We start from the raw sequence: 21,604 nt of genomic DNA, 5'->3' as shown, positions 1-21,604 counted from the left end.
GCCTTGACGAACTCCTTTTCCTATTCGGAACCAGTCTGTTGTTCCATGTCATTTACAAATCATTTTGATACAAAGGAGAGCCAGGACTGAAATGAAAGTCTCCTCTTCTTTCTCTGTGCCAGGTTCTAAGTGGTGTTTGATTTAGAAAGTATGAGCTGGGACTGAAAGGTCGAGGACAATGCTTTTTTTTTTTTTTTGCCCCTAACAACCTGTGGCCTGGTAGTCACTTTAGTAACTGTTCATTTATCCAATAAGTATTTATTGAGCATCTCATATGTGTCCTTCACTGACTAGACAAGGATCAAAAACTGTCCTGGCTCCTGAACTCACTGGGGGTCTATATTCTGGTGGAGGAGATTAAAAGATAAATTCCAGATAATTATAAGTATTACAAGACGCTGTGGTAGGAATAAAGGGGGGGGGGTAAATTTAAATAGAGGTCAGAGAAGGTGTTTCCGAGGAGAATGAATGAGTGCATGAATAACAACCCCCTGATGGGTTCAATATTCAAACTCATCTAGGTTTTGCCGGTCATTAGATTGTTTATTTATAGTTGGACTATAAAGAAAGCTGAGCTCCGAAGAATTGATGCTTTTGAACTGTGATGTTGAAAAAGACTCTTGAGAGTCCCTTGGACTGAAGCAAGGAGATCCAACCAGTCCATCCTAAAGGAAACCAGTCCTGAATATTGATTGGAAGGATTGATGCGGAAACTGAAACTCCAATACTTTGGCCACCTGATGCAAAGAACTGACTCATTGGAAAAGACCCTGATGCTGGGAAAGATTAAAGGCAGGAGGAGAAGGGGACGACAGAGGATGAGATGGTTGGATGGCATCACCGACGCGATGGACATGAGTTTGCGTAAACTCTGGGAGTTGGTGATGGACAGGGAGGCCTGGCGTGCTGCAGTCCATGGGGTCGCAAAGAGTCGGACGCGACTGAGCGACTGAACTGAACTGAGATTATTTATGATTCTGACGCTGAATATTCTTTGGACCTTACATTGGTGATCCCAAAAGCTCAAGTTCAGAGGCAAGAACATCAAAGAATCCTGTTACAATTCCTTTTATTCCTCTGACCTTGCCTTGGCTGACAAGTGTCAGGCCCTATTGCCACGCCCATTCTTCCCCACCCGGAAGCTCTCTGCCTGCGCAAGCGCAGGAGAAGTGGCCCGTTCCTAGCGGAGGGCGGGGGAATCCCAGCACCTGACGCGTGCGCCCGGGCCCGTAAGCCCCGCCCCGACGTCTGCGCCGGCTCGCGAGCGCCTGCCGTTTCTGAGGGCGGGGCGGTAGTCGGGGACTGAGCCGGGAGGCGCGCTCCGGAGCGTGCGTGCGCGCGCGCCGCGGGCGGGCCAGTGAAGCCGGCGGCCCTGGCACGTGACCCGGGACCGGCTCGGTCGCTTGGTGGCTCGGTCTGTCTGTCCGTCCGCGGGTGCCATCATGGCGGACGCGGCCAGTCAGGTGCTCCTGGGCTCCGGTCTCACCATCCTGTCCCAGCCGCTCATGTACGTGAAGGTGCTCATCCAGGTACGAGTCGTCGCCATTCCCTCCCCCGTTCGGCACCCTGTTCGGTGGCCGCTGCCCAGGGCGCCTGAGGACCGGCTCCAGCCTTCCGGGCCTTCAGTCTCCTGGGATGCTGCTGCTCCTTCTTTGCTGCTCGCCCCTTCCTTCCCTGCAGGGACTACTCCCGTCGTCCGCGGACCTCCCACTGCCCGTGGGCCTTCCCGAGGTCTCGCCTTCAGCCGAGCCGTGAGGCCCGCTCCTTTCCCGGTAGCCCAACTGCCGCCCTGCCCTGCCCTGCTCTGCCCGGTGGCTCCCCTGAACTTTGTTTTCTCTTCCACGAGGTCGATCCTGGCTGGGCGCCGCCAAGGACTTCCCAACCTTTCCCCTCTCCGCTCCTCTGAAATGAGCGTTCTTCTCTTGTCCCCCGCCCCAAACGCAAGATGTGAAATCTGTTAAAGACAAATTTGAGATTTAAGGGGAGCCCACGTTTTATTAGCTTTTGTTTCCTCTTTTTCTTCTTCTTTTTTTTTTTTGGCTGCTGTTATTGCTGCTTTTCTGTTTCGAGATTTTAGCACCAGATACCCAGAGAAACACAAGGAGCTCATTCAGAAGTGATTGCTGAGTCAAATTTCGGAAGGACGCACTGAGGCTCTCCAGCAGCAGCCCATGTGGCTCATGACAGTGAAAATCCCACCTGTCAGAGCTAGACATCAGTTCAGCCCAAGTTTTGTTAGAGAGTTTTAAGTATATGGATTAGTTTCTAATCTTCTGTGAAATAATTCTTAAGGGGTATTTTCTATTCATAGGCAGGTATGCCAGGTTTTAACTGAGGAGTGTTTTCAATTGCCTTTCTAAATTTCCCTGGACAGGTCTTTAATTTTTGAAACTTTTGTTGAGTGTTGAGGTCATTACATCATGCATGGTATCAAGGATAGAAGCCCTGTCCCCACCATCCACCTTTCTGTCAAAAATAGGCATGACATTAGGGAAGGCCCCATTTCTTACTTTTGAGTTTATGATACTCATTCATACAACATGTTGCTGAGTTGACCCATGTGGATTCAGAACCTATAAATAAAAAACTATTGTAAAATGAGTTATTTAAGAACAGTGGGGGGACTTCCCTGGTGTCCAGTGGCTAAGTCTTGGAGACCCCCACCCATCCCCCCTTGGGGGAATCCTTGATCAGGGAGCTAGATCCCGCATGCCACAACAAAGATTGCCGAGTGCTACTACTAAGACCTGGCACAGCCAAGTAAATAAATATTTTTTTAAATTAAGAACAAAGGGAATTCTCTGGAGGTCCACGCTTTCACTACCAAGGGCCGAGGTTCAGCCCCTGATCAGGGAACTAAGCTGCATAACGTGGCCAAAAAATACAAAAAGAACAAATCTTTGAAATGTACTCTGATATCTCTAAAACAGAATTGGCATGTTTTTAGCTGGATAATATCTGAGATGGAAGCATTTTGCCATAAATCTGGTATAAGCCCATTACCTAGTCATTATCCAGGAGGCAAGGTTTTCTAGTGACAATCAGAACTGTTGCCTCAGAAACTCCTTAATCCTGATTGCACAACATCCTTGTGTTGCCAAGTGTCTCAGGGGTTTTGGTGAAATTCCCAAATACTCAGTTTTAAAAATAGTTGCACTGTGAGCCTTTCCGGAGTTCTTGAGTTGAATAGGTTGAGAATCACAGCAATAGAGAGTCAAGACCATGTCCAACAGCATTCATTCACTCAAGGATCTCTTTGGCACTAAAGACTCTGAATATATTGCAGAGATAAAATGATGAAATTAACTCTAAAATGGCCTTCATTAGATTTTTCATGACTGTCTGCTCCTTTAATACATTTAGCTTATAATTGTTTCCCAAATGAATTATCAAGCTGTATCTGCGTTTGCCTGTGAATGGTTTGTCTTGTTAGCCAAATATGAAGTTGACACTGGCTTAGTCATCTCACTTTGTCCAAATATTTAAAAAAAAATGCTAGATTTTCTTTATTTTTTTAAATACTTATTTATTTACTTCATGTATTTGGCTGTGAGTGAGTGAAGTCGCTCAGTCGTGTCCGACTCTTTGCGACCCCATGGACTGTAGCCTACCAGGCTCCTCCCTCCATGGGATTCTCCAGGCAAGAGTACTGGAGTGGGTTGCCATTTCCTTCTCCATAGATTTTCTTTAGAAAATACTTTTGAGCATCCTCAGTAAACTGTAGCTTTCTTAACACAAAAATTCCCTAATTCTGTTTTCAGTTTAATACTAGTCTATCTCAGCTACATGTTTTTTTTTTTTTTTTTGTAGAATGTGAACCGAAAGAAAACTTGGAGTTCATTGAAACCAGTCTTAACCGCGTGCCAGAATTTAAGATAAAACAAGACCCCCCCCCAAAAAAAAAATGGACAGGGGTGATAACTTCGTTCCTGTCTTGGAAAACACACGGCATTTTAACTTGTGTTAAAAATTATAACTCTAAATTTGTTCTTTATTCAAGACCTTGCAACCCAGGGATTCCTGGGAATGTTGCCTAGTATTGATATATCCTCTTATTTTCAAAGGTGGGATATGAGCCTCTTGCTCCAACAGTAGGACGAAATATTTTTGGGCGGCAAGTCTGTCAACTTCCTGGTCTCTTTTGTTATGGTGAGTGTCTTTTGATTTATTTAGAATTGGATGACATTGGCAAATGTGATAGGCAGGAGTCACTGAAAAAAATATATAGAAAGCATGTTTTCTTGAAATTTCTGTGTGACCATTTCTTTCAGCTAGGATGTGAATCTCTGGTTTGTGTTCTTAGCTCAGCACATCGCGAGCATTGATGGGAAGCGTGGATTGTTCACAGGCTTAACTCCAAGACTGTGTTCAGGCGTCCTTGGAACTGTGGTCCATGGTAAAGTTCTACAGGTAATAAGAAAATCCATCTTTCCATAGATTTAGATTACCTTTTAACAACAGTTTGTCCTACTGATTAAGAGCAATCGCGAAGATATATTTATATCCATGGCTTTTCTTCCTCTTGAAAAATATGCACTTGAAATACTCGTTGTTAATTCTTTCCTGGGAAGCAAAGAGAATTTGTCTAAGATGAAGTAATTGATTTGGATCTACACAAGCTTCCTCTGGACCAGGTGTTCTGAGCAGAAATTAAGTGCACTTATTTGAGCTCCTCAATAGCTTACTTGGGGCTTCCTTCACTAGTAAAGAATACGCCTGCAATGGGGGAGATGGGACAGGAGCCTCAGGTTCAATCCCTGTGTTGGGAAGATCCTCTGGAGAAGGAAATGGCAACCTGCTCCAGTATTCTTGCCTGGAAAATCCCATTGACAGAGAAGTCTGGCAGGCTACAGTCCAAGGGGTTGCAGTCGAACTTGACTTAAAGACTAAGCATTCATGCATAACTCATCTTATTTCTTCAAAAGACGAAGGAAGCTGGTTAAAACATACATTTCTGATTTTATTTTCCTCTTATTCCTAGTGTTACTCCTAGTAAAATATTTTCTGTGACAAACTTTTTTTTTTTTTTTTAACTTAAGATAAACGTTAAAGTCAGGATAGTGTTTATTTATGGGAAGAGGAAGGGAGACCAGGCATGGGATGCGAGGGTAATGGAAATGATCTTCCCTGATCTGGATCATGGCTGTGTGGATATTTGCCATTTAATTCTTTGTTGCACTGTGCGTTTGTATTCTGTGCACTCTTTCTTTTTGTGTTATACTGCGTAAATCTGAATGTTTGTTTTTTAAGAAAACCTCACCCACGTGTGTGCATTGACTATACGGGCTGATGGGTACTTTTGAGAAGAGGGAAGGAAATGAAGCGTGGAACTTCAGCTGTATCTGTGCTGGTTTATTTTACAAAGGCAAGAAATTTTAAGCAGAAAGGTCAAAATGTTAACATCTGTTTAAGCTTGGTAGGTGATACAGAGGTAATGAGTCGTTTCCTTAATTATTCTGTGTTTGAGTTGTCTCATAAAGTGTTTTTAAAAACATCACAGTTACATCTTTTTCATGGTTATCCTTCTGCTTTGCTGTCTTCTTTTAACTTTAGATACTTTGACTGTACTTGTCTCTCAGTTGCGCCAGCTACAGTGTAGGTCAGCAGAATTGCCTCTTGGTATATTTGTGGAGGTGTTACATGTACAAATTCTGTACCATTTAGAACAGTTCGTGGGAAGGTTGTTCAGTATGAGTAGGGTTGAGAATATAAAACTTATAGGTTTTCTTGTTCATTATTCCGTCTCCCACTGGCGCCAAAGCTATATTACCTTCTGTGCTCTAGTTCTTAAAAGTGTAGCAGTATTTGCTAACCCAATCTATGTAGTATTTTCAATCTATATATCCAATGTGTTACATTCCCAATGTTTGCAAACCGTTTATTTCAAGCACTACTCGGTGCAGTCCTCCAGGCACTTTTTAAAGTAGCTTTTACAGTGCCCCAGTTCTACTGGGTAAAAATGTGTTATCATTTGATGAGCACATCATGATTTGGTTGCAGTTTCATGATCTGATTAGCTTAGGTTTTAAATCCTCTTCAGACTTTGTTGAGTTGATTTGCAGAGGTTTTCCAGTCAGTTCCTCTTGTGGAAGCTGTTTTGTTATTCATTATACTTACTCTTGTCATCATGCCTGTGGACTGATGAGCCACTATTTTGGGTGGCCCTTGGGTCAGGGTCACCCAAAATGGTATTCCATTATTCTGGCCTGGAGAATTCCATGCACTGCATAGTCCATGGGGTCGCAAAGAGTTGGACACAGCTGAGTGACTTTGACGTGGGTCAGAATGATGGAGTGTTAATGGGCTGATATTTTGGGGCCTGGATTACTACTCTATTTTCCAGCCACACCAAGTGAGGTTTAGATTTTTTTTCAATCTATGCTGCAGACACCATGTGGAATCATAGTTCTCCAACCAGGAAAAATGCATGCCTCTTGCAGTGGAAGCTCAGAGTCGTCACCACTGGACCTCCAGGGAAGTTTTCATGTAGGAAAACAGTTGTCATCTAGTTCAAAGAGGTTAATGTGTAGTTTTAGAGCAAGAGTGAAATTACTCTTGTAATTACTCTTGAATTACTCAAGTTCCTTTATGTAAAGGAAAAGTAAGACAAACTTGAGGTAGCCAGGTACCTGGAATATGTGTTCACATGTAGCCAAGTGAAATAGAACAGGGTCTTGGTACTACACTTAGAATCAAAAGCAGTTTACACAGTCAAGAAGAAAGACCAATTTAGGATTGACAAGACTGTTTTAGACTTTGTTCAGTTCAGTTCAGTCACTCAGTCGTGTCCAACTCCTTGCGACCCCATGAATCGCAGCATGCCAGGCCTCCCTGTCCATCACCAACTCCCGGAGTTCACTCAGACTCGCGTCCATTGAGTCAGTGATGCCATCCAGCCATCTCATCCTCTATTGTCCCCTTCTCCTCCTGCCCCCAATCCCTCCCAGCATCAGAGTCTTTTCCAGTGAGTCAACTGTTCACATGAGGTGGCCAAAGTACTGGAGTTTCAGCTTCAGCATCATTCCCTCCATAGAAATCCCAGCGCTGATCTTCACGATGAACTGGTTGGATCTCCTTGCAGTCCAAGGGACTCTCAAGAGTCTTCTCCAACACCACAGTTCAAAAGCATCAATTTTTTGGCACTCAGCTTACTTCAGAGTCCAACTCTCACATCCATACATGACCACTGGAGAAACTATAGCCTTGACTAGACAGACCTTTGTTGGCAAAGTAATGTCTCTGCTTTTGAATATGCTATCTAGATTGGTCATAACTTTCCTTCTAAGGAGTAAGCGTCTTTTAATTTCATGGCTGCAGTCACCATCTGCAGTGATTTTGGAGTCCAAAAAAATAAAGCCTGACACTGTTTCCCCATCTATTTCCCATGAAGTGATGGGACCAGATGCCATGATCTTCGTTTTCTGAATGTTGAGCTTTAGGCCAACTTTTTCAGTCTCCGCTTTCACTTTCATTGAGAGAAATTTTAGTTCCTCTTCACTTTCTGCCATAAGGGTGGTGGTATCTGCATATCTGAGGTTATTAATATTTCTCCCGGCAATCTTGATTCCAGCTTGTGCTTCTTCCAGCTCAGCGTTTCTCATGATGTACTCTGCATTTAAGTTAAATAAGCAGGGTGACAATATACAGCCTTGACATACTTCTTTTCCTATTTGGAACCAGTCTGTTGTTCCATGTCCAGTTCTAACTGTTGCTTCCTGACCTGCATATAGGTTTCTCAAGAGGCAGGTCAGGTGGTCTGGTATTCCCATCTCTTGAAGAATTCTCCACAGTTTATTGTGATCCACACAGTCAAAGGCTTTGGCATAGTCAATCAAGCAGAAATAGATGTTTTTCTGGTACTCTCTTGCTTTTTCGATGATCCAGTGGATGTTGGCAATTTGATCTCTGGTTCCTCTGCCTTTTCTAAATCCAGCTTGAACATCTGGAAGTTCATGGTTCACATATTGCTGAAGCCTGGCTTGGAGAATTTTGAGCATTACTTTACTAGCATGTGAGATGAGTGCAATTGTGTGGTAGTTTGAGCATTCTTTGGCATTGCCTTTCTTTGGGATTGGAATGGAAACTGACCTTTTCCAGTCCTGTGGCCACTGCTGAGTTTTCCAAATTTGCTGGCATATTGAGTGCAGCCCTTTCACAGCATTATCTTTTAGGAATTGAAATAGCTCAGCTGTAATTCCATCCACCTCCACTAGCTTTGTTTGTAGTGATGCTTCCTAAGTCTCTCTTGACTTTGCATTCCAGGATGTCTGGCTCTAGGTGAGTGATCATACCATTGTGATTATCTGGGTCATGAAGATCTTTTTTGTACAGTTCTTCTGTGTATTCTTGCCACCTCTTCTTAATATCTTCTGCTTCTGTTAGGTCCATACCATTTCTGTCCTTTATCGAGCCCATCTTTGCATGAAATGTTCCCTTGGTATCTCTAATTTTCTTGAAGAGATGTCTGGTCTTTCCCATTGTGTTGTTTTCCTCTATTTATTTGCATTGATCGCTGTGGAAGGCTTTCTTATCTTTTCTTGCTATTCTTTGGAACTTGAGTTCTGTATATCTGAACAAGAATTAAATTGAAATCTGTTCAGGATAATGTAGAAGAGACTGTTGAAAATTTTATTATCAGTGAAAACCAAAGCCTAGAAATTAGTGAGAATTTTTAAAGATGCCTGAAACTGTTAGAATTAATTTCTGGCCAAAGATCTGGAATTTGGCCAAAAACCATCATTTCACTTTGTGATGTTTGTCCTCTTCCCTCTGATTTTCTTTTTAAGAAACGCAGTTCTTTTTGCAAAAGACAAGTGTTGTCTATTTTTTAAACCTCACTATGTCTGGGAAGTCAGTTGTCTGGTTCTTATATTTCACCTAGCCCATCTTCTATTTCTGAAATATCCCACAAATAATATTTTCTCTTCCAATGCAGCCTAAGCTCTGGCAGTTTCATGTATCTTTGCCAGAATTAAGAAAGCATCTTCTTTCTTGTTTGGCTCAGAAACAGTCAAATTCAAAAGGAAAAGAGAGGCAGGTTTAGCTATTCAGGCTTAGTACCAATTCTCTGTTCTTTGTAGGGAAGGAAAGCATCTTGCCCTAATTTGGTAGTGGACCTGAGTTTTCCCGTGAAAAAGTCCTGAGGCTTTTTCTGTGGCCTTAGTCCTCTGAGTATGTACGAAGTTATTTCACTTGTGTCTGATTCTTTGCGACCACATGGACTGTAGCCTGTCAGACACCCCTGTCCCTGGGATTCTCCAGATAAGAACATTGGGGGTGGGTTGCCGTGCCCTCCTCCAGTGGATCTTCCTGACTCAGGGAGCAAACTGTGTCTCTTACGTGTCCTGAACTGACAGGCAGGTTCCTTACTACCAGCGCCACCTGGGAAGCATTGTTTTTACCGGTTTATTTTGTTAGTGTGTGTTTAGTAAATAACGCTCTTGGAGTTTTGTTTTGTTTTCCTTTTTCTTCTTTTTTAATATTTAATTTATTTGGCTGCACCTGGTCTTAGTTGCGGCCTGTGAGATCTTTTACTTGCAGCGTGCGAGCTCTTAGTTGGAGCGGGAGGATCTAAGACCTGATCAGGACCCAGGTCTTAACAACTGGACCACCTGGGAAGTCCCTCCTTTTTCTTTCTAGATATGAGTTTTTGTGAGTTGCCCAATCAGTATGTTAAACTTAGCAACAGGATCATCTTAAAGACACTTGTTAATGTTAATATTTCCAAGTGTTAATTAGAAATAGAAGTTAATGGGAAATTTATAGCCCCACCCACCCCCCAAAAAGCAACCATTTTAATTTCTGCCAATCAATAGGGTTTTCCTTTTATGTCCTGTCTCAGTGACACTATGATAGACCTAATCATCCTCTTCCTTTCTCTTCCTTTGTAGCATTACCAGGAGTGTGACAAGGCTGAGGTATGTTGAAGCCAGTGTGTACGCTTGAGCCCGTTTTCCCCGCAAGCCGCTGCTGCTCGTTGTCCTCTTTAGGAAGAGGGACAAGCAGTCAGCTTTCCTTTCATCGTGGACAATGTTTTTATACAGGGTGGCCACCGGTTTGACCAGTTCTGTTGAAAACCATCACAATAGCGATCTTTTATTTTGATTTCCAGGAGTCAGGATCTGGAAATGTACAGAAAGAAGTCTCATCTTCCTTTGACCGGGTTATCAAAGAGGTGAGATGATTATGATCTCTCTAAATCAGAGTGGAGTGGCAGTTATGGAATCAGGATCATCAGGCCTGTATGTTCAGTGTTCCAAGGGAAATTAAACCTTCGATTTAATACGGGCTTTACTGCATGCAGAATAGAAAGAAGAATGCATTGCTTGCTGTTTGGAATTGATGCATTTCAAGGAAACATATTTTTCCCACTCATTTCCTCTTTAATGTTGAAGAGGTTTCTATTGAAACTTCTTAGAGTTGAAAATCTCTGGCCCAACAGTATTAACATATAGTAGCCGAGGCCCTGCATGTGTTGGACGTTATATATCTAGAAATGCTTTTACAACATTATTCTGACTTTGAAATGCCCTCATCATTCATTTCCCACCCCTGTCTTCTGCCATTGGAGTTGGTTGCACGCCTAACTTAATAATACTCTTTTTTATTTCTTAGTCTTGATATTATCTAATTGTCTATAGTAAGGTCATGATTTTCAGTAAAAGCTGCCTTCAAAAACATAATATTGTGGCTTTCTGGATGGCACAGTGGTAGAGAATCCATCTGCCAGTGCTGGAGTCTCAAGAGATTTGGGTTCGATCCCTGGGTCGGAAAGATCCTCTGGAGAAGGAAATGGCAACCCACTCCAGTATTCTTGCCTGGGAAATCCCATGGACAGAGGAGCCTGCTGGGCTACAGTCCTTGGGGTCACAAAGAGTCAAACACAACTGAGTAGTGACTGAGCAAGGAACACAGAGATACGTGTATTAATTAATATGTGTCTTATATTTTCTGAACTTCCTTGAGTTCATCCTGTGGCTCTTAGAACTACCAATAGAGTGGAGGTGAGGGATCTCTTAACTAAGTGCAAAAATGAACGACAGACCTTCTGTATTTACAGCCTACCTCCAGGTGTTATGGTTGAATTTTTTTTACTAACCTCTTTACAGAATCCTGGATAAGAAAGATAAACTGGGATAAATATAGGAGCTCCAGGATACTGCACAGTTAGTTATAGGGTTGTGGTTAAAAAACCAAACCAAAGTTGTTCTGCTGTCCTCAAGCTGTTGGTGTAGATTAAATAGAGCCTGACATTTGCCTAGTGCAGATATCAGAGTCTCTGAAATCACTCACAATGAGAGATCCAGTTAATAATCTAAATACAGTCCTCATAGTTTTATCCCAGCTAGGCTACCACACCTCCTGCATTTCAAGCACAGACCGCCAGGAAAGTCCCTTTACCTGTTTCTTTGCTTTTGTTTTTCTTTGAGATGATAATAGAAATCTGCTTTACAGAGAAGTTTTGAGACATAACGTTGAAATCCCTGAGTGAAAGCTGTGCCAGAATGATATTGTATCATATTGCATCCTATTCGGGCTGCTCATCCTGACTCAGGAGTGCTATGTCACCCACTTTCTTACTCTTCAGTAAGAAAGTGACTTCGTGCAGGAATTTAAATGTCATTTATTCAGATTTCACAAGTGTGTGTGCTGATTGTTTCTAGACAACTCGGGAGATGATGGCTCGTTCTGCTGCTACCCTCATCACACATCCCTTCCACGGTAGGTCTGCAGTGAACAACTGAAATTCGACTCTTTATCTCTCTCTGTATCATGATCTCTCCTGTCTACTTCCATAGGTTGACATGAGAGTTCACTAAAGTGCCTTGCCTGTGTGTTTTTGGTTTGCTTGTTTTGGTTTTTATCCAATTTATCCAGATACCAAAAGTGTCTTTAGGTGGGCAAAACTTTTTTTCAGGGCTATTAAAATTTACCTGGAGGTAGGTTAAAAATCTTTCCTCTGTATTCTTTAGTGATCACTCTGAGATCTATGGTACAATTCATTGGCAGAGAATCCAAGTACTGGTAAGTGTTTCTCTTTTCAAGTCTTCAAGGAGATCTGTTAATGCCAAATACTTTACATGTCTGTGATGCCTTAGAGCTTGCAAAGCAAATGCATATATCTTATATCATTTGACCTACACAGACACACACAACCACTGAAGCCAGAATTCATCCTGAATGTGACTATACCCATGTGACTATACCCTTCAGTTCAGTTCAATTCAGTCGCTCAGTCGTGTCCGACTCTTTGCGACCCCATGAATCGCAGCACGCCAGGCCTCCCTGTCCATCACCAACTCCTGGAATTCACTGAGACTCACGTCCATCGAGTCAGTGATGCCATCCAGCCATCTCATCCTCTGTCGTCCCCTTCTCCTCCTGCCTCCAATCCCTCCCAGCATCAGAGTCTTTTCCAGTGAGTCAACTCTTCGCATGAGGTGGCCAAAGTACTGGAGTTTCAGCTTCAGCATCATTCCTTCCAAAGAACACTTAGGACTGATCTCCTTTAGAATGGACTGGTTGGATCTCCTTGCAGTCCAAGGGACCCTCAAGAGTCCTCTTCAACACTACAGTTCAAAAGCATCAATTCTTCGGTGTTCGGCCTTCTTCACAGTCCAACTCTCACATCCATACATGACCACAGGAAAAACCATAGCCTTGACTAGACGGACCTTTGTTGGCAAAGTAATGTCTCTGCTTTTGAATATGCTATCTAGGTTGGTCATAACTTTCCTTCCAAGGAGTAAGCGTCTTTTAATTTCATGGCTGCAATTACCATTTGCAGTGATTTTGGAGCCCCAAAAATAAAGTCTGACACTGTTTCCACTGTTTCCCCATCTATTTCCATGAAGTGATGGGACCAGATGCCATGATCTTCGTTTTCTGAATGTTGAGCTTTAAGCCAACTTTTTCACTCTCCTCTTTCACTTTCATCAAGAGGCTTTTTAGTTCCTCTTCACTTTCTGCCATAAGGGTATCTTTCACTTTCTGCCATAAGCAGTATCTCCCCTTCTGTTTCTGAATTCATCTGTCTTTGCGGAATGCGGGAGGTAGAAAGGGGAGGTGGGTGGGGGTATAACCTTGTCCAAAGTGGCGGTTGAACCTTGTAATCTGAATGTACTTTACCTTTCCTCCTTCTAAACCTAGTGGACTTTGTGACTCCATAGCAACAATCTATCGGGAAGAGGGCATCCTAGGATTTTTTGCGTGAGTAAATTACTGATTTGTGGATGTGATTTTTGTGTGAGAAGGACACTTTAATGAGAATGAGGACATGACTCCTTGTTTCAGCCTCAGGGAAAATGTACTCTTTTGGTTTATTTCATGTTAAACTCTGTTTTGGCCCCTCTGACTTAAATGCTCTTGTAAGAGATCCCAAACTTTTGCTCTGCACATCTGAAATGGTTGAAAGGAGAGGGTTTTTTTAAGTAATAAATTCATTCCAAGTCTCTACTGTCATAATAAGTTCTCAGTTGCTATATAGTTGATGAAATGAGGAAAGTTCATTTTGGAAAAATGGAGAGGTATCTAATGGGTGTCTTTCTTATCCTCAGAGTATGTGCACTGTGTTCATTCCCTTGAATTTACTTTAGAAGAACTTAGGCTACTACCTTAGTTCTGTTAATGACAAAAACTGCATTATTAGCTAAATGGTCCTTTTTGATTTTCAGTGTTTCCACATCGTTGATTTTTGTTTGAGTATCATAAATATTCTGGGAAATAGACAAGATAGCTATTATTCTCATTTTAGAGATTAACAAAAACAAAACTGATGCTCTGGGAAGTTCATTTGCTGATAAGTGGTAGAATGGCATTTAATCCTTGGTCTTCAGTCTGAGGTAACCTTTGTCCCGGTGCTCCACACGGCCTCACCTAGCGTACCTAGGCCCTGGAAATGTGTCTTCTGATGCCTCTCACCTGTGTCCACGTTTGGGCCGTTTTCACTTTGTCATTTTCTCATCTTTTGCATGGCCAAATTTGTATATCAAGTAGTCTAACAATAATCATAGTTAAGTCTCTTCTCTGAAGTAGGCAAATTATTTGCCTCCCTGATTATAGTTATTAATAATAAGTTGAGCCATTGGCCATAGCTCAGAGGGATGTAGCCTTTAAAATTCTCACTTTAAAAATGAGAATACAAGTCATTAGAGATTAGCTTCAAGAACAATTGTGTTAATTAGAATGAACTGGTTACGTTCTGGTATTCGGTTCCTTTCAGTTCTCTAGAATGTTTTAAAATCTTTATTTGTTTATTTTTTAATTGAAGGATAAATGAATTCTTGTATGACTTATATAAGTAAATATAAATGAGTGAATTACTTTCCAAATGATCACACCTCTTGGCTCTTGTCTTTGTTGCTTCCTCACGCAGGGGCCTTATCCCTCGCCTGCTCGGTGACATCATCTCCTTGTGGCTTTGTAACTCGCTGGCCTACCTCGTCAATACCTACGCTCTGGATAGTGGGGTAGGTTGGGCTCCTGATGAGATGTGCTGGTGCTGACTGCACGGTCCCCGCCTGGCAGCTAGGTTAGCTTTACAGTAAGATGGCAGTTGGTGATATGAGACTCACCATTATATAGCTAAATATTAACGGTCAGATTTTCAGAGGGTAATGGAATGATCTACGCTGCTTACCTCAGAGAGAGGCACCTGGAAAGGGTTTGGCAGGGTGAGCCTAAGCGTCTGCAAGGAGATTGCTTCTTTGTTGATGCCTAATGTTAGAGGACACCATGAAGCAGGACAGTTCTATCGTATATTCAGGGGTTTCATCTAATTGGAAGTGCTCAGGGGACTCTTACATTGGGCTTTCTGGAAACTTCAGCCTGGGCCGGGGGTTTGAGAATCAGCTTTCCCTAAAAGTCATGTTTCTGCAGCCTCAGCAGCTGTAGACCTCTTTGAACCCAAGAGAGTTCCATAGCATGGTGGAAACGAGAACACACCCAGGCCAGAGGTAGGACCAGAAATCCATGTGCTTGGTTACTTGAGTAGAGACTGATCTTCCCCACAGCATCTGGGATACAGCTGGGTGTATACAGAAGGAGTGACTTGGCCCTAAGAGTACCATCAACGTGGTTTCCGGGGGTTGTATTTCTAGGACCCGGGCAAAGATTTCCAGTCTCGCTTCCTGGTGCTTTTGAAATCCTGAGGCCATTATATTAGTTCCTGGAAGCCATCCTAGTCTTATATGAACTTGCCTGTTAATGTTGAGTCAAGGTGATCATTTTGACCACTGCCTTTTTATGCTCCTAGCCAGTCTTTTATGTTTTCATCCTGTAAATTAATTTTCAGGTTGTCAAAGAACTTGAATTCAAAAATAGACTGTTTTGATACGGGGAGGACAATTAGCTATTAATACCAGCTTAATTTTCTCACTCGTTCTAATAAAGGCTTTCTTCCTGTTATAGGTTTCCACCATGAATGAAATGAAGAGCTATTCCCAAGCTGTCACAGGAGTAAGTTTTTAAACATCCTCTTGGGACTTCCCTGGTGGTCCAGTGGCTAAGACTCTGAGCTCCCAGTGCAGGGGGCCCAGGTTCGATCCCTGGTCGGGGAGCTAGATCCCACATGCTACAACTAAGACCCAGAGCAGCCAAATAAATAAATAAAATTTAAAATAAATAAATAAACATCCTCTTAACCTTTGAGGAGTAGTTTTGTTTTCTTTGAAATTTGGAATGTGTCATTATTGTTTTTTGGTCAGAGGTAGGAACAACCCAGAGTCCCTGCATCACAGTGGCAGAAGTAACAAACTCCCGTGGTTTGGTGCTGGTCAACTTCCAGAGGGGTCAGCGGGCGTTTGCCAACACACATCTGCCCCTGCCCCCTCCTGTGTCCTGCTGGACGAATACTGAAGGCTTCAGTCTCTTTACTTACGTGGAGTCTTGCAGTGGCTGACTTTTGGAGTAGCTTCCATTGTCTTTGGAAAGATGTTTGTGTTCTCTTGTTTTTTCAGGGCTGTTTTGAAATGCTTATTGTACTTAGTTTTAAATGTTGAAGTTCAGTTGTATGTGAATGAGGCTCAGTCACAGAATAAGAGAAGTCTTCTGACCTTTGGTGAAAAGGTTGCAGGGTAAGGGGAGAAACATCTCCAGACTCCAGAATGTGTACTTTAGTCTTGACCGGGGATACAGAGAAGGCAAAAGCAGTATGGCACATTTGAGCATAGCGGCACTAGGGCTAAGGCTGAGAAGGAGGGACATGAGAGAGGCCAGGCATGACTTAATAACTGAGCTGCTTTTTCCTCCTTACAGTTTTTTGCCAGTATGTTGACCTATCCCTTTGTGCTTGTCTCTAATCTTATGGCTGTCAACAACTGTGGGTAAGTGCCTTGCATTTCTTATCCTAGTAATTGGCTGCCTGTATGCCTGACAGGCAGAGCAGTCCTGGTAGAATTTGGCGAGGATGAGCACAGGTGATGCTATGAGTAGATTTCCTGATTTTTCCCGTCTGCCCCATGCGCCAGCAGTGCCATCAGTTTGTATTATAAGCAGTCTCTTCATAGCCTGTTTTGAAATAGAGAAGGGCACAAATAATATTCCTTAAGTACTTATAAATAGTATGTACTTGTCAGTAGTCTAGGTTCTTTTCTGAAAATAGTGGAATAATGATCACTCTCACATCTTTGCTTTATATTAATCCTTATCCTCTCTTACGAACATTATGAAAGGTATGTTAGGGATTGAATGACAACCTGTACCTGTTTTGCATCAGGGCTTCATGGAAAAAGTGTTTTGAAGTTAGAAAAGTAGAAAATTTGGTTGAAAATGAAAAGTTTCTTGACCTTTCATGTATTGATTGGGAAGGAGGGCCGAGGGTGGGGATGGACACCATTGATTTCCAGATGCCAGGTGACTGCCAGGTTGGACAGAAGTTTTAACCTCGTGATTTAATTCTGTTCCACTAGGGTACCCGTCACAGCACACCATTAGACATGTCACTGTTTTCAGACAAGGTATCCAGGTGATAGCTATGGAGAGTTGTGAGCAGTTACCATATTGTGTTTGTTCTGTGATTTGCGGATCGGCTGCTGCATTGTAGCCCAGAGCAGGCTTGAAGGATGAGTTAAGTGTGTTGTTGTTATTTGCAGTTTTTTTAGAGAAGTGAGTGGCTTCCCTGATGGCTCAGTCGGTAAAGCATCTGCCCATAATGCTGGAGACCTGGGTTTGATCCCTGGGTCGAGAAGATCCCCTAGAGAAGGAAATGGAACCCATTCCAGTATTCTTACCTGGAGAATTCCATGGATAGAGGAGCCTGGTGGACTGTAGTCCATGGGGTCACAAAGAGTCAGACACCACTAAGTGCCTAACTTTCACTTTCAGAGAAGACGTGGGCGGGAGTTATGCCTGAGTAAGAGCGTGTAGTCACCACAGTTTCACACCGCTATCCATTGTTATATTTGGAGTCTTTTGAACACCACATAGTTTTAAATTCCCTTTCTCAGCTCTTTAGTCATATAATTACTATGTTCTAGAATTTCATTTGTCCACTAATTAAAACCTAGATGTTTTAGAAAATACATAACTAAAGTTTCTCTTTATGTGTTGATTCAAAACCTAAATGTAAGAAAGTGGGGTCTGTTTTGGATGCTCAGTCTTTCCCCTGTGCCAACAGAATTTGTTTCTATAGAACCGCTAAAATTGCTTCTCAGGGAACCTTCCAGGCAGAATATTTTGACCAAGATCTATTGAGCTCTTGAGAGAATGTTTTATAAATATTGACTTCGGTAACTAATCCCTTTTTCTATTTCAGGCTTGCTGGTGGATGCCCTCCCTATGCCCCAATATATTCTTCTTGGATAGATTGCTGGTGCATGCTACAGAAAGAGGTACTTCTCTCTCATTCTCTCTCTCTTCCTCCCTCCCTCTCTCCTTCTCCCCTCTTCGTATTTTGTGGGGTTTTTTTGCTTGTTTTCTTAAAAGTTTCTGGGATCCCAGGTTAATTCTTATAGGTTATCCTTTAGTTACCAGTTAAATGTATCCTTTTCAGTGGTCCATATGTCGCTCTGGCATAGCTGTAAAATATGCTGCTTAGAAATCATCAGGAGAGGTAAAGAAGGAAGAATTCCTGGATGTGATCTGGAACCCGTTTGAGTGGTTACATTCAAATTACAAATAAGGTCTGGGCAGTCAGTTATTCTGGTTATTAAAATGATACCCTGGATTTCAGATTACTTTTTCCAACCTCATCTTCTTGTAACTTGTCAGAATATATTCTGAAATGTATTTTCTAATATATTTAGAGAAGCTGAGCAATAGTTGTTTGTTTACAACATTGTCACAGTGGTGTCAGCAGAACTGCTCTCTTCTGCAGTCACGTTAGTCCATGCGGTGTCCAGATTCCGGTGTATTGTTTGCTTTTGCTATGGGGTAGGTCATCTCCAACCAAAAATTCTTGATCAGTCTAGGCAGAGCTTTAATAGGAACCAAAATAATGAGTGGCTGAGCGCTAAATTTAACATGGAATCGCTTAGAGTGGCCATCAGTTGAAAGCTGTTTTTGAGTGGGAAACACTTTGTAGAGGACTGTGGAGGAAGGCCTATGAGGAAGCTCTTTGTTGCACGCTATTAGAGCGCTGGAGACACCGATGAGAAAGGCCTTTGTTCACGGGGCTCAGGCTTCCCAGCCTGAACTCGGAATGCAGAGGCCTAAGCTGGGGGGCTTTTGCTCAGTGGACCCAACAAGCCCCTCTGTGAACCCAGGCCAGGACACTTGGATGGTTGCCAGACAGACCTAATGTGAACATTCAACTCTGCTATAGAAAGAAACCAAACAGAAAATTATTAGGGTATCAGACACTTTACAGTTGAACCTTTAAGTGCTTAAGACAACAGCAAATGTTAATTGATCATTCACTGTATACGAGGCATCATGCTAAGAGTTCTCCATGTTTCAGCTCATGCAACCCTCAAAGTAACCTTGTGAGGAGAGATACTGTACTTTACTGTTCCGCCTCACATATGAAGAAACTGGGACTTTGAACAGTTAAATAATGCCAATTGCATAACCCACAATCACACAGCTTGTATTTGGGAGAGCAGGATCTACGAACAGGCTGTCTCACTTAAGTCTGCTCAATTAAACTCACAACATGACTACTTTAATTATAAGATTTTATAAGTACTCCCTAGAGATCTGACCGTTCGGTTCAAAACAAATAAAAGCTGACATGGGGACTTCCTCAGTGGTCCAGAGGTTGACTCCGCACTTTTACTGCAAGGGGCACGAGCTCCAACCCTGATCAGGGAACTAAGATTCCACATGCGTGCAGCCAAAAAACAAAATACAAATAAAAGCTGGCGCTTGCTACGTGTTAGGACTGTTCACGACACTTGGTATGAGTTAACACACTTGATAGCCCAGCTAACTAGCACATAGCAGAGCCAGAATCTGGACTGGGAACATCTGTCTAAATAAAATACTTGCCTTTATCCACGTGTCAAATGGTAGGTAGTTCCACAGAGGCTCAGCTTGCGTCGGAGATGACACGTCGCTGCCCCATAGCGCAGCGACATCTGCACTGTGATGGTGATAGACAGTCTGGTCATTTTCATCATTTCGTTTCTCAGAAATACGTCCAGTTGGATGTCTTTGCTGCTTTGGACTAGCTGACCTCATTTTCACACTAGACTTTATTTGTATTTATTTTATTTTTCTTTCAGGGAAATATGAGCCGAGGAAATAGCTTGTTTTTCCGGAAGGTCCCCTTTGGGAAGACCTACTGTTGTGACCTGAGAATGTTGATTTGAAGATGTGGGGCAGGGACAGTGACATTTCTATAGTCCCAGACGCACAGAATTATGGGAGAGAATGTTGATTTCTATACAGTGTGGCGCGCTTTTTTTAATAATCATTTAATCTTGGGAAAATGGAGGTGTTTGGTGTCTGCCTTTTTTGTTCTTTTTCCCAGCACATGATTTACCACTGATACTCCCCCCTGAAATGGGACATTTTAACCCCAGGTTATTTTACTTCAGAAGTTGCATTTACCTAAAGGTACCGGCAAGTTGTCATGCAATTTGAGTCTCAATTTAAGGTTTTGTAAAATGAAGAGAGTACAGTCCCATGAAGAAAGAAAATGCAAAAGTTAAGAAAATGAATAAGGCAAATGATACGGGAAGTCATAAACTACCTTTTCTTCGGTAGACCTTAAAACTCAGCGGCATCCACTGGAACCTGCCTCCCAGCATATTCTTCTTAGCACATTCAACTAACCCTGGCTCTCATACCTCACAGAAAGGACAATACACGCCTAACCTACCCTAGAAAATCTGCACGCTGTTATTGCAAAGCAAGAAATTGTGTTGCCAACAACAAGAAAAAAGGACAGTTACAGAGAAAAAGCAGGATTTGGAAAGGAAGTGTAATGTCTCCTTTTTCACCCCTCACAGAGGTTCTTATTGTCATATGAAGTATGAAAAGCAAATACTGTAGCATTAGCCTTGCCAGTCCCTAAATTACATCATTATACAGTTCTAACTGCATGTAATCTCTTGTTCTTCGGTTTTTGTTTTGTTCGCATTTTGTCCTTGCAGAAGGTGAGCAGTTTGTTTTCCATTCCTCATGACACCCTTGGAAGGTATACTTGTAACCTCACGTCTGATGGTGCAGACTTACATCCATAGGGTTCTTAGACTACTGACCAGCTCGCATGTCATACCCTCAGTTAGGCATGTTAACATTCATAGTAGGGGAAAAATCATTTTAGAAGGAAATAAATATCCACTCAAACATAAAGCTCTTATTTTACTCAGGCCTTTTCCAAGCAGGTTAAAATGCTCTTAAAATGAGAAAGCATTTGGTTTTACTTATAATCCACTGGGTTGTTGCCAAATGAGTAAACGCGTCATTTGCTGTTTCTCAGAAGAATTTGCTACTTCCCGTCAAAGCAGCAGCACCCACAGTGTTAGACTGAGCATGCAGGGTCTCCTCTCCTCGCCCCCACACGCCGAGTTTAAGAGTATATAGCCTGAAGCTCGTGAGTAGCTTACCTTGAAATGTCTTTGATGTCTCTTTGTCTCAAAAAGCAATGTAAATTTTATATTCAATATTATCTGCATTTGTTTTAATATAAAAATGTTTTGCATTACCTACTTTTTTTTTCCCCAAAAAAAATCTTCAAGTAAAGATGATCTAGGAAACTGCCATGTTTATGACCTGTGGCTTCTGTCTTCACACACGCCTGCCTAGTTGGGGAGCCTGTCTGACTATGAGAACCAGTCTGCCACCAGAGGGCGCCAAGGCTCCGGTTTTGCCTTTGAAAGTTGGGCTGTGGAAAAATTTCACCAAGGCCTGGGATTAGTCAGCACACTGGCCGATCCAGCTCACTGCATCCAGGCTGTCGGTCCCATAAGGGTACTACACCTGTGCTTATTGTTCGGTTGCGTCCAACTCTCTGTGACCCCTGTGGACTGTAGCCCCTCCAGGCTCCTCTGTCCATGGGATTTTTCAGGCAAGAGGACTACATTTGTGGTCCTCCATGAAATTTTATAAGCCATTAACATACTCAGAAGTTTATTCTGGGGCTGGTAAATGCAGGTATGTAGGTACTTTTAAGAGACACACAAAAAATGAAGTGACTCATAATGTAAATCATGTAAACCCA

The 21,604-nt window shown here is 42.5% G+C and overlaps 1 protein-coding gene across 2 annotated transcripts; it reads left to right on the top strand.

The window, feature by feature from the left end:
• The first annotated feature begins 1,298 nt into the window (after positions 1 to 1,298).
• Positions 1,299 to 21,146, top strand: MTCH2 (mitochondrial carrier 2). Of its 2 annotated transcripts, none has more exons than NM_176634.4 (13): positions 1,299 to 1,529; positions 4,065 to 4,149; positions 4,304 to 4,410; positions 9,891 to 9,917; positions 10,112 to 10,174; positions 11,664 to 11,721; positions 11,973 to 12,024; positions 13,150 to 13,209; positions 14,375 to 14,468; positions 15,409 to 15,456; positions 16,255 to 16,322; positions 17,753 to 17,828; positions 19,662 to 21,146. In NM_176634.4, the coding sequence occupies exons 1-13, from the start codon at positions 1,443 to 1,445 to the stop codon at positions 19,746 to 19,748; spliced, it is 912 nt and encodes a 303-aa protein (NP_788807.3). In that variant the 5' UTR covers positions 1,299 to 1,442; the 3' UTR covers positions 19,749 to 21,146. Both variants share the same exon structure in this region, with proteins under 2 accessions (NP_788807.3, NP_001304265.2).
• The last annotated feature ends 458 nt before the right edge of the window (positions 21,147 to 21,604 follow it).

Source organism: Bos taurus, chromosome 15, assembly GCF_002263795.3.
Source record: "Bos taurus isolate L1 Dominette 01449 registration number 42190680 breed Hereford chromosome 15, ARS-UCD2.0, whole genome shotgun sequence".
NCBI classification, from domain to species: Eukaryota; Metazoa; Chordata; class Mammalia; order Artiodactyla; family Bovidae; genus Bos; species Bos taurus.
This window is presented reverse-complemented; position numbering and strand designations above follow the sequence as displayed.

Bases quoted from the DNA above. Each gene is read 5' to 3' on its own strand.
- MTCH2 (NM_176634.4), top strand. From the start codon at position 1,443: ATGGCGGACGCGGCCAGTCAGGTGCTCCTGGGCTCCGGTCTCACCATC. The intron at 1,530-4,064 runs GTACGAGTCGTC...TTATTTTCAAAG, and splicing joins ACGTGAAGGTGCTCATCCAG to GTGGGATATGAGCCTCTTGC. The intron at 17,829-19,661 runs GTACTTCTCTCT...TTTTTCTTTCAG, and splicing joins GGTGCATGCTACAGAAAGAG to GGAAATATGAGCCGAGGAAA.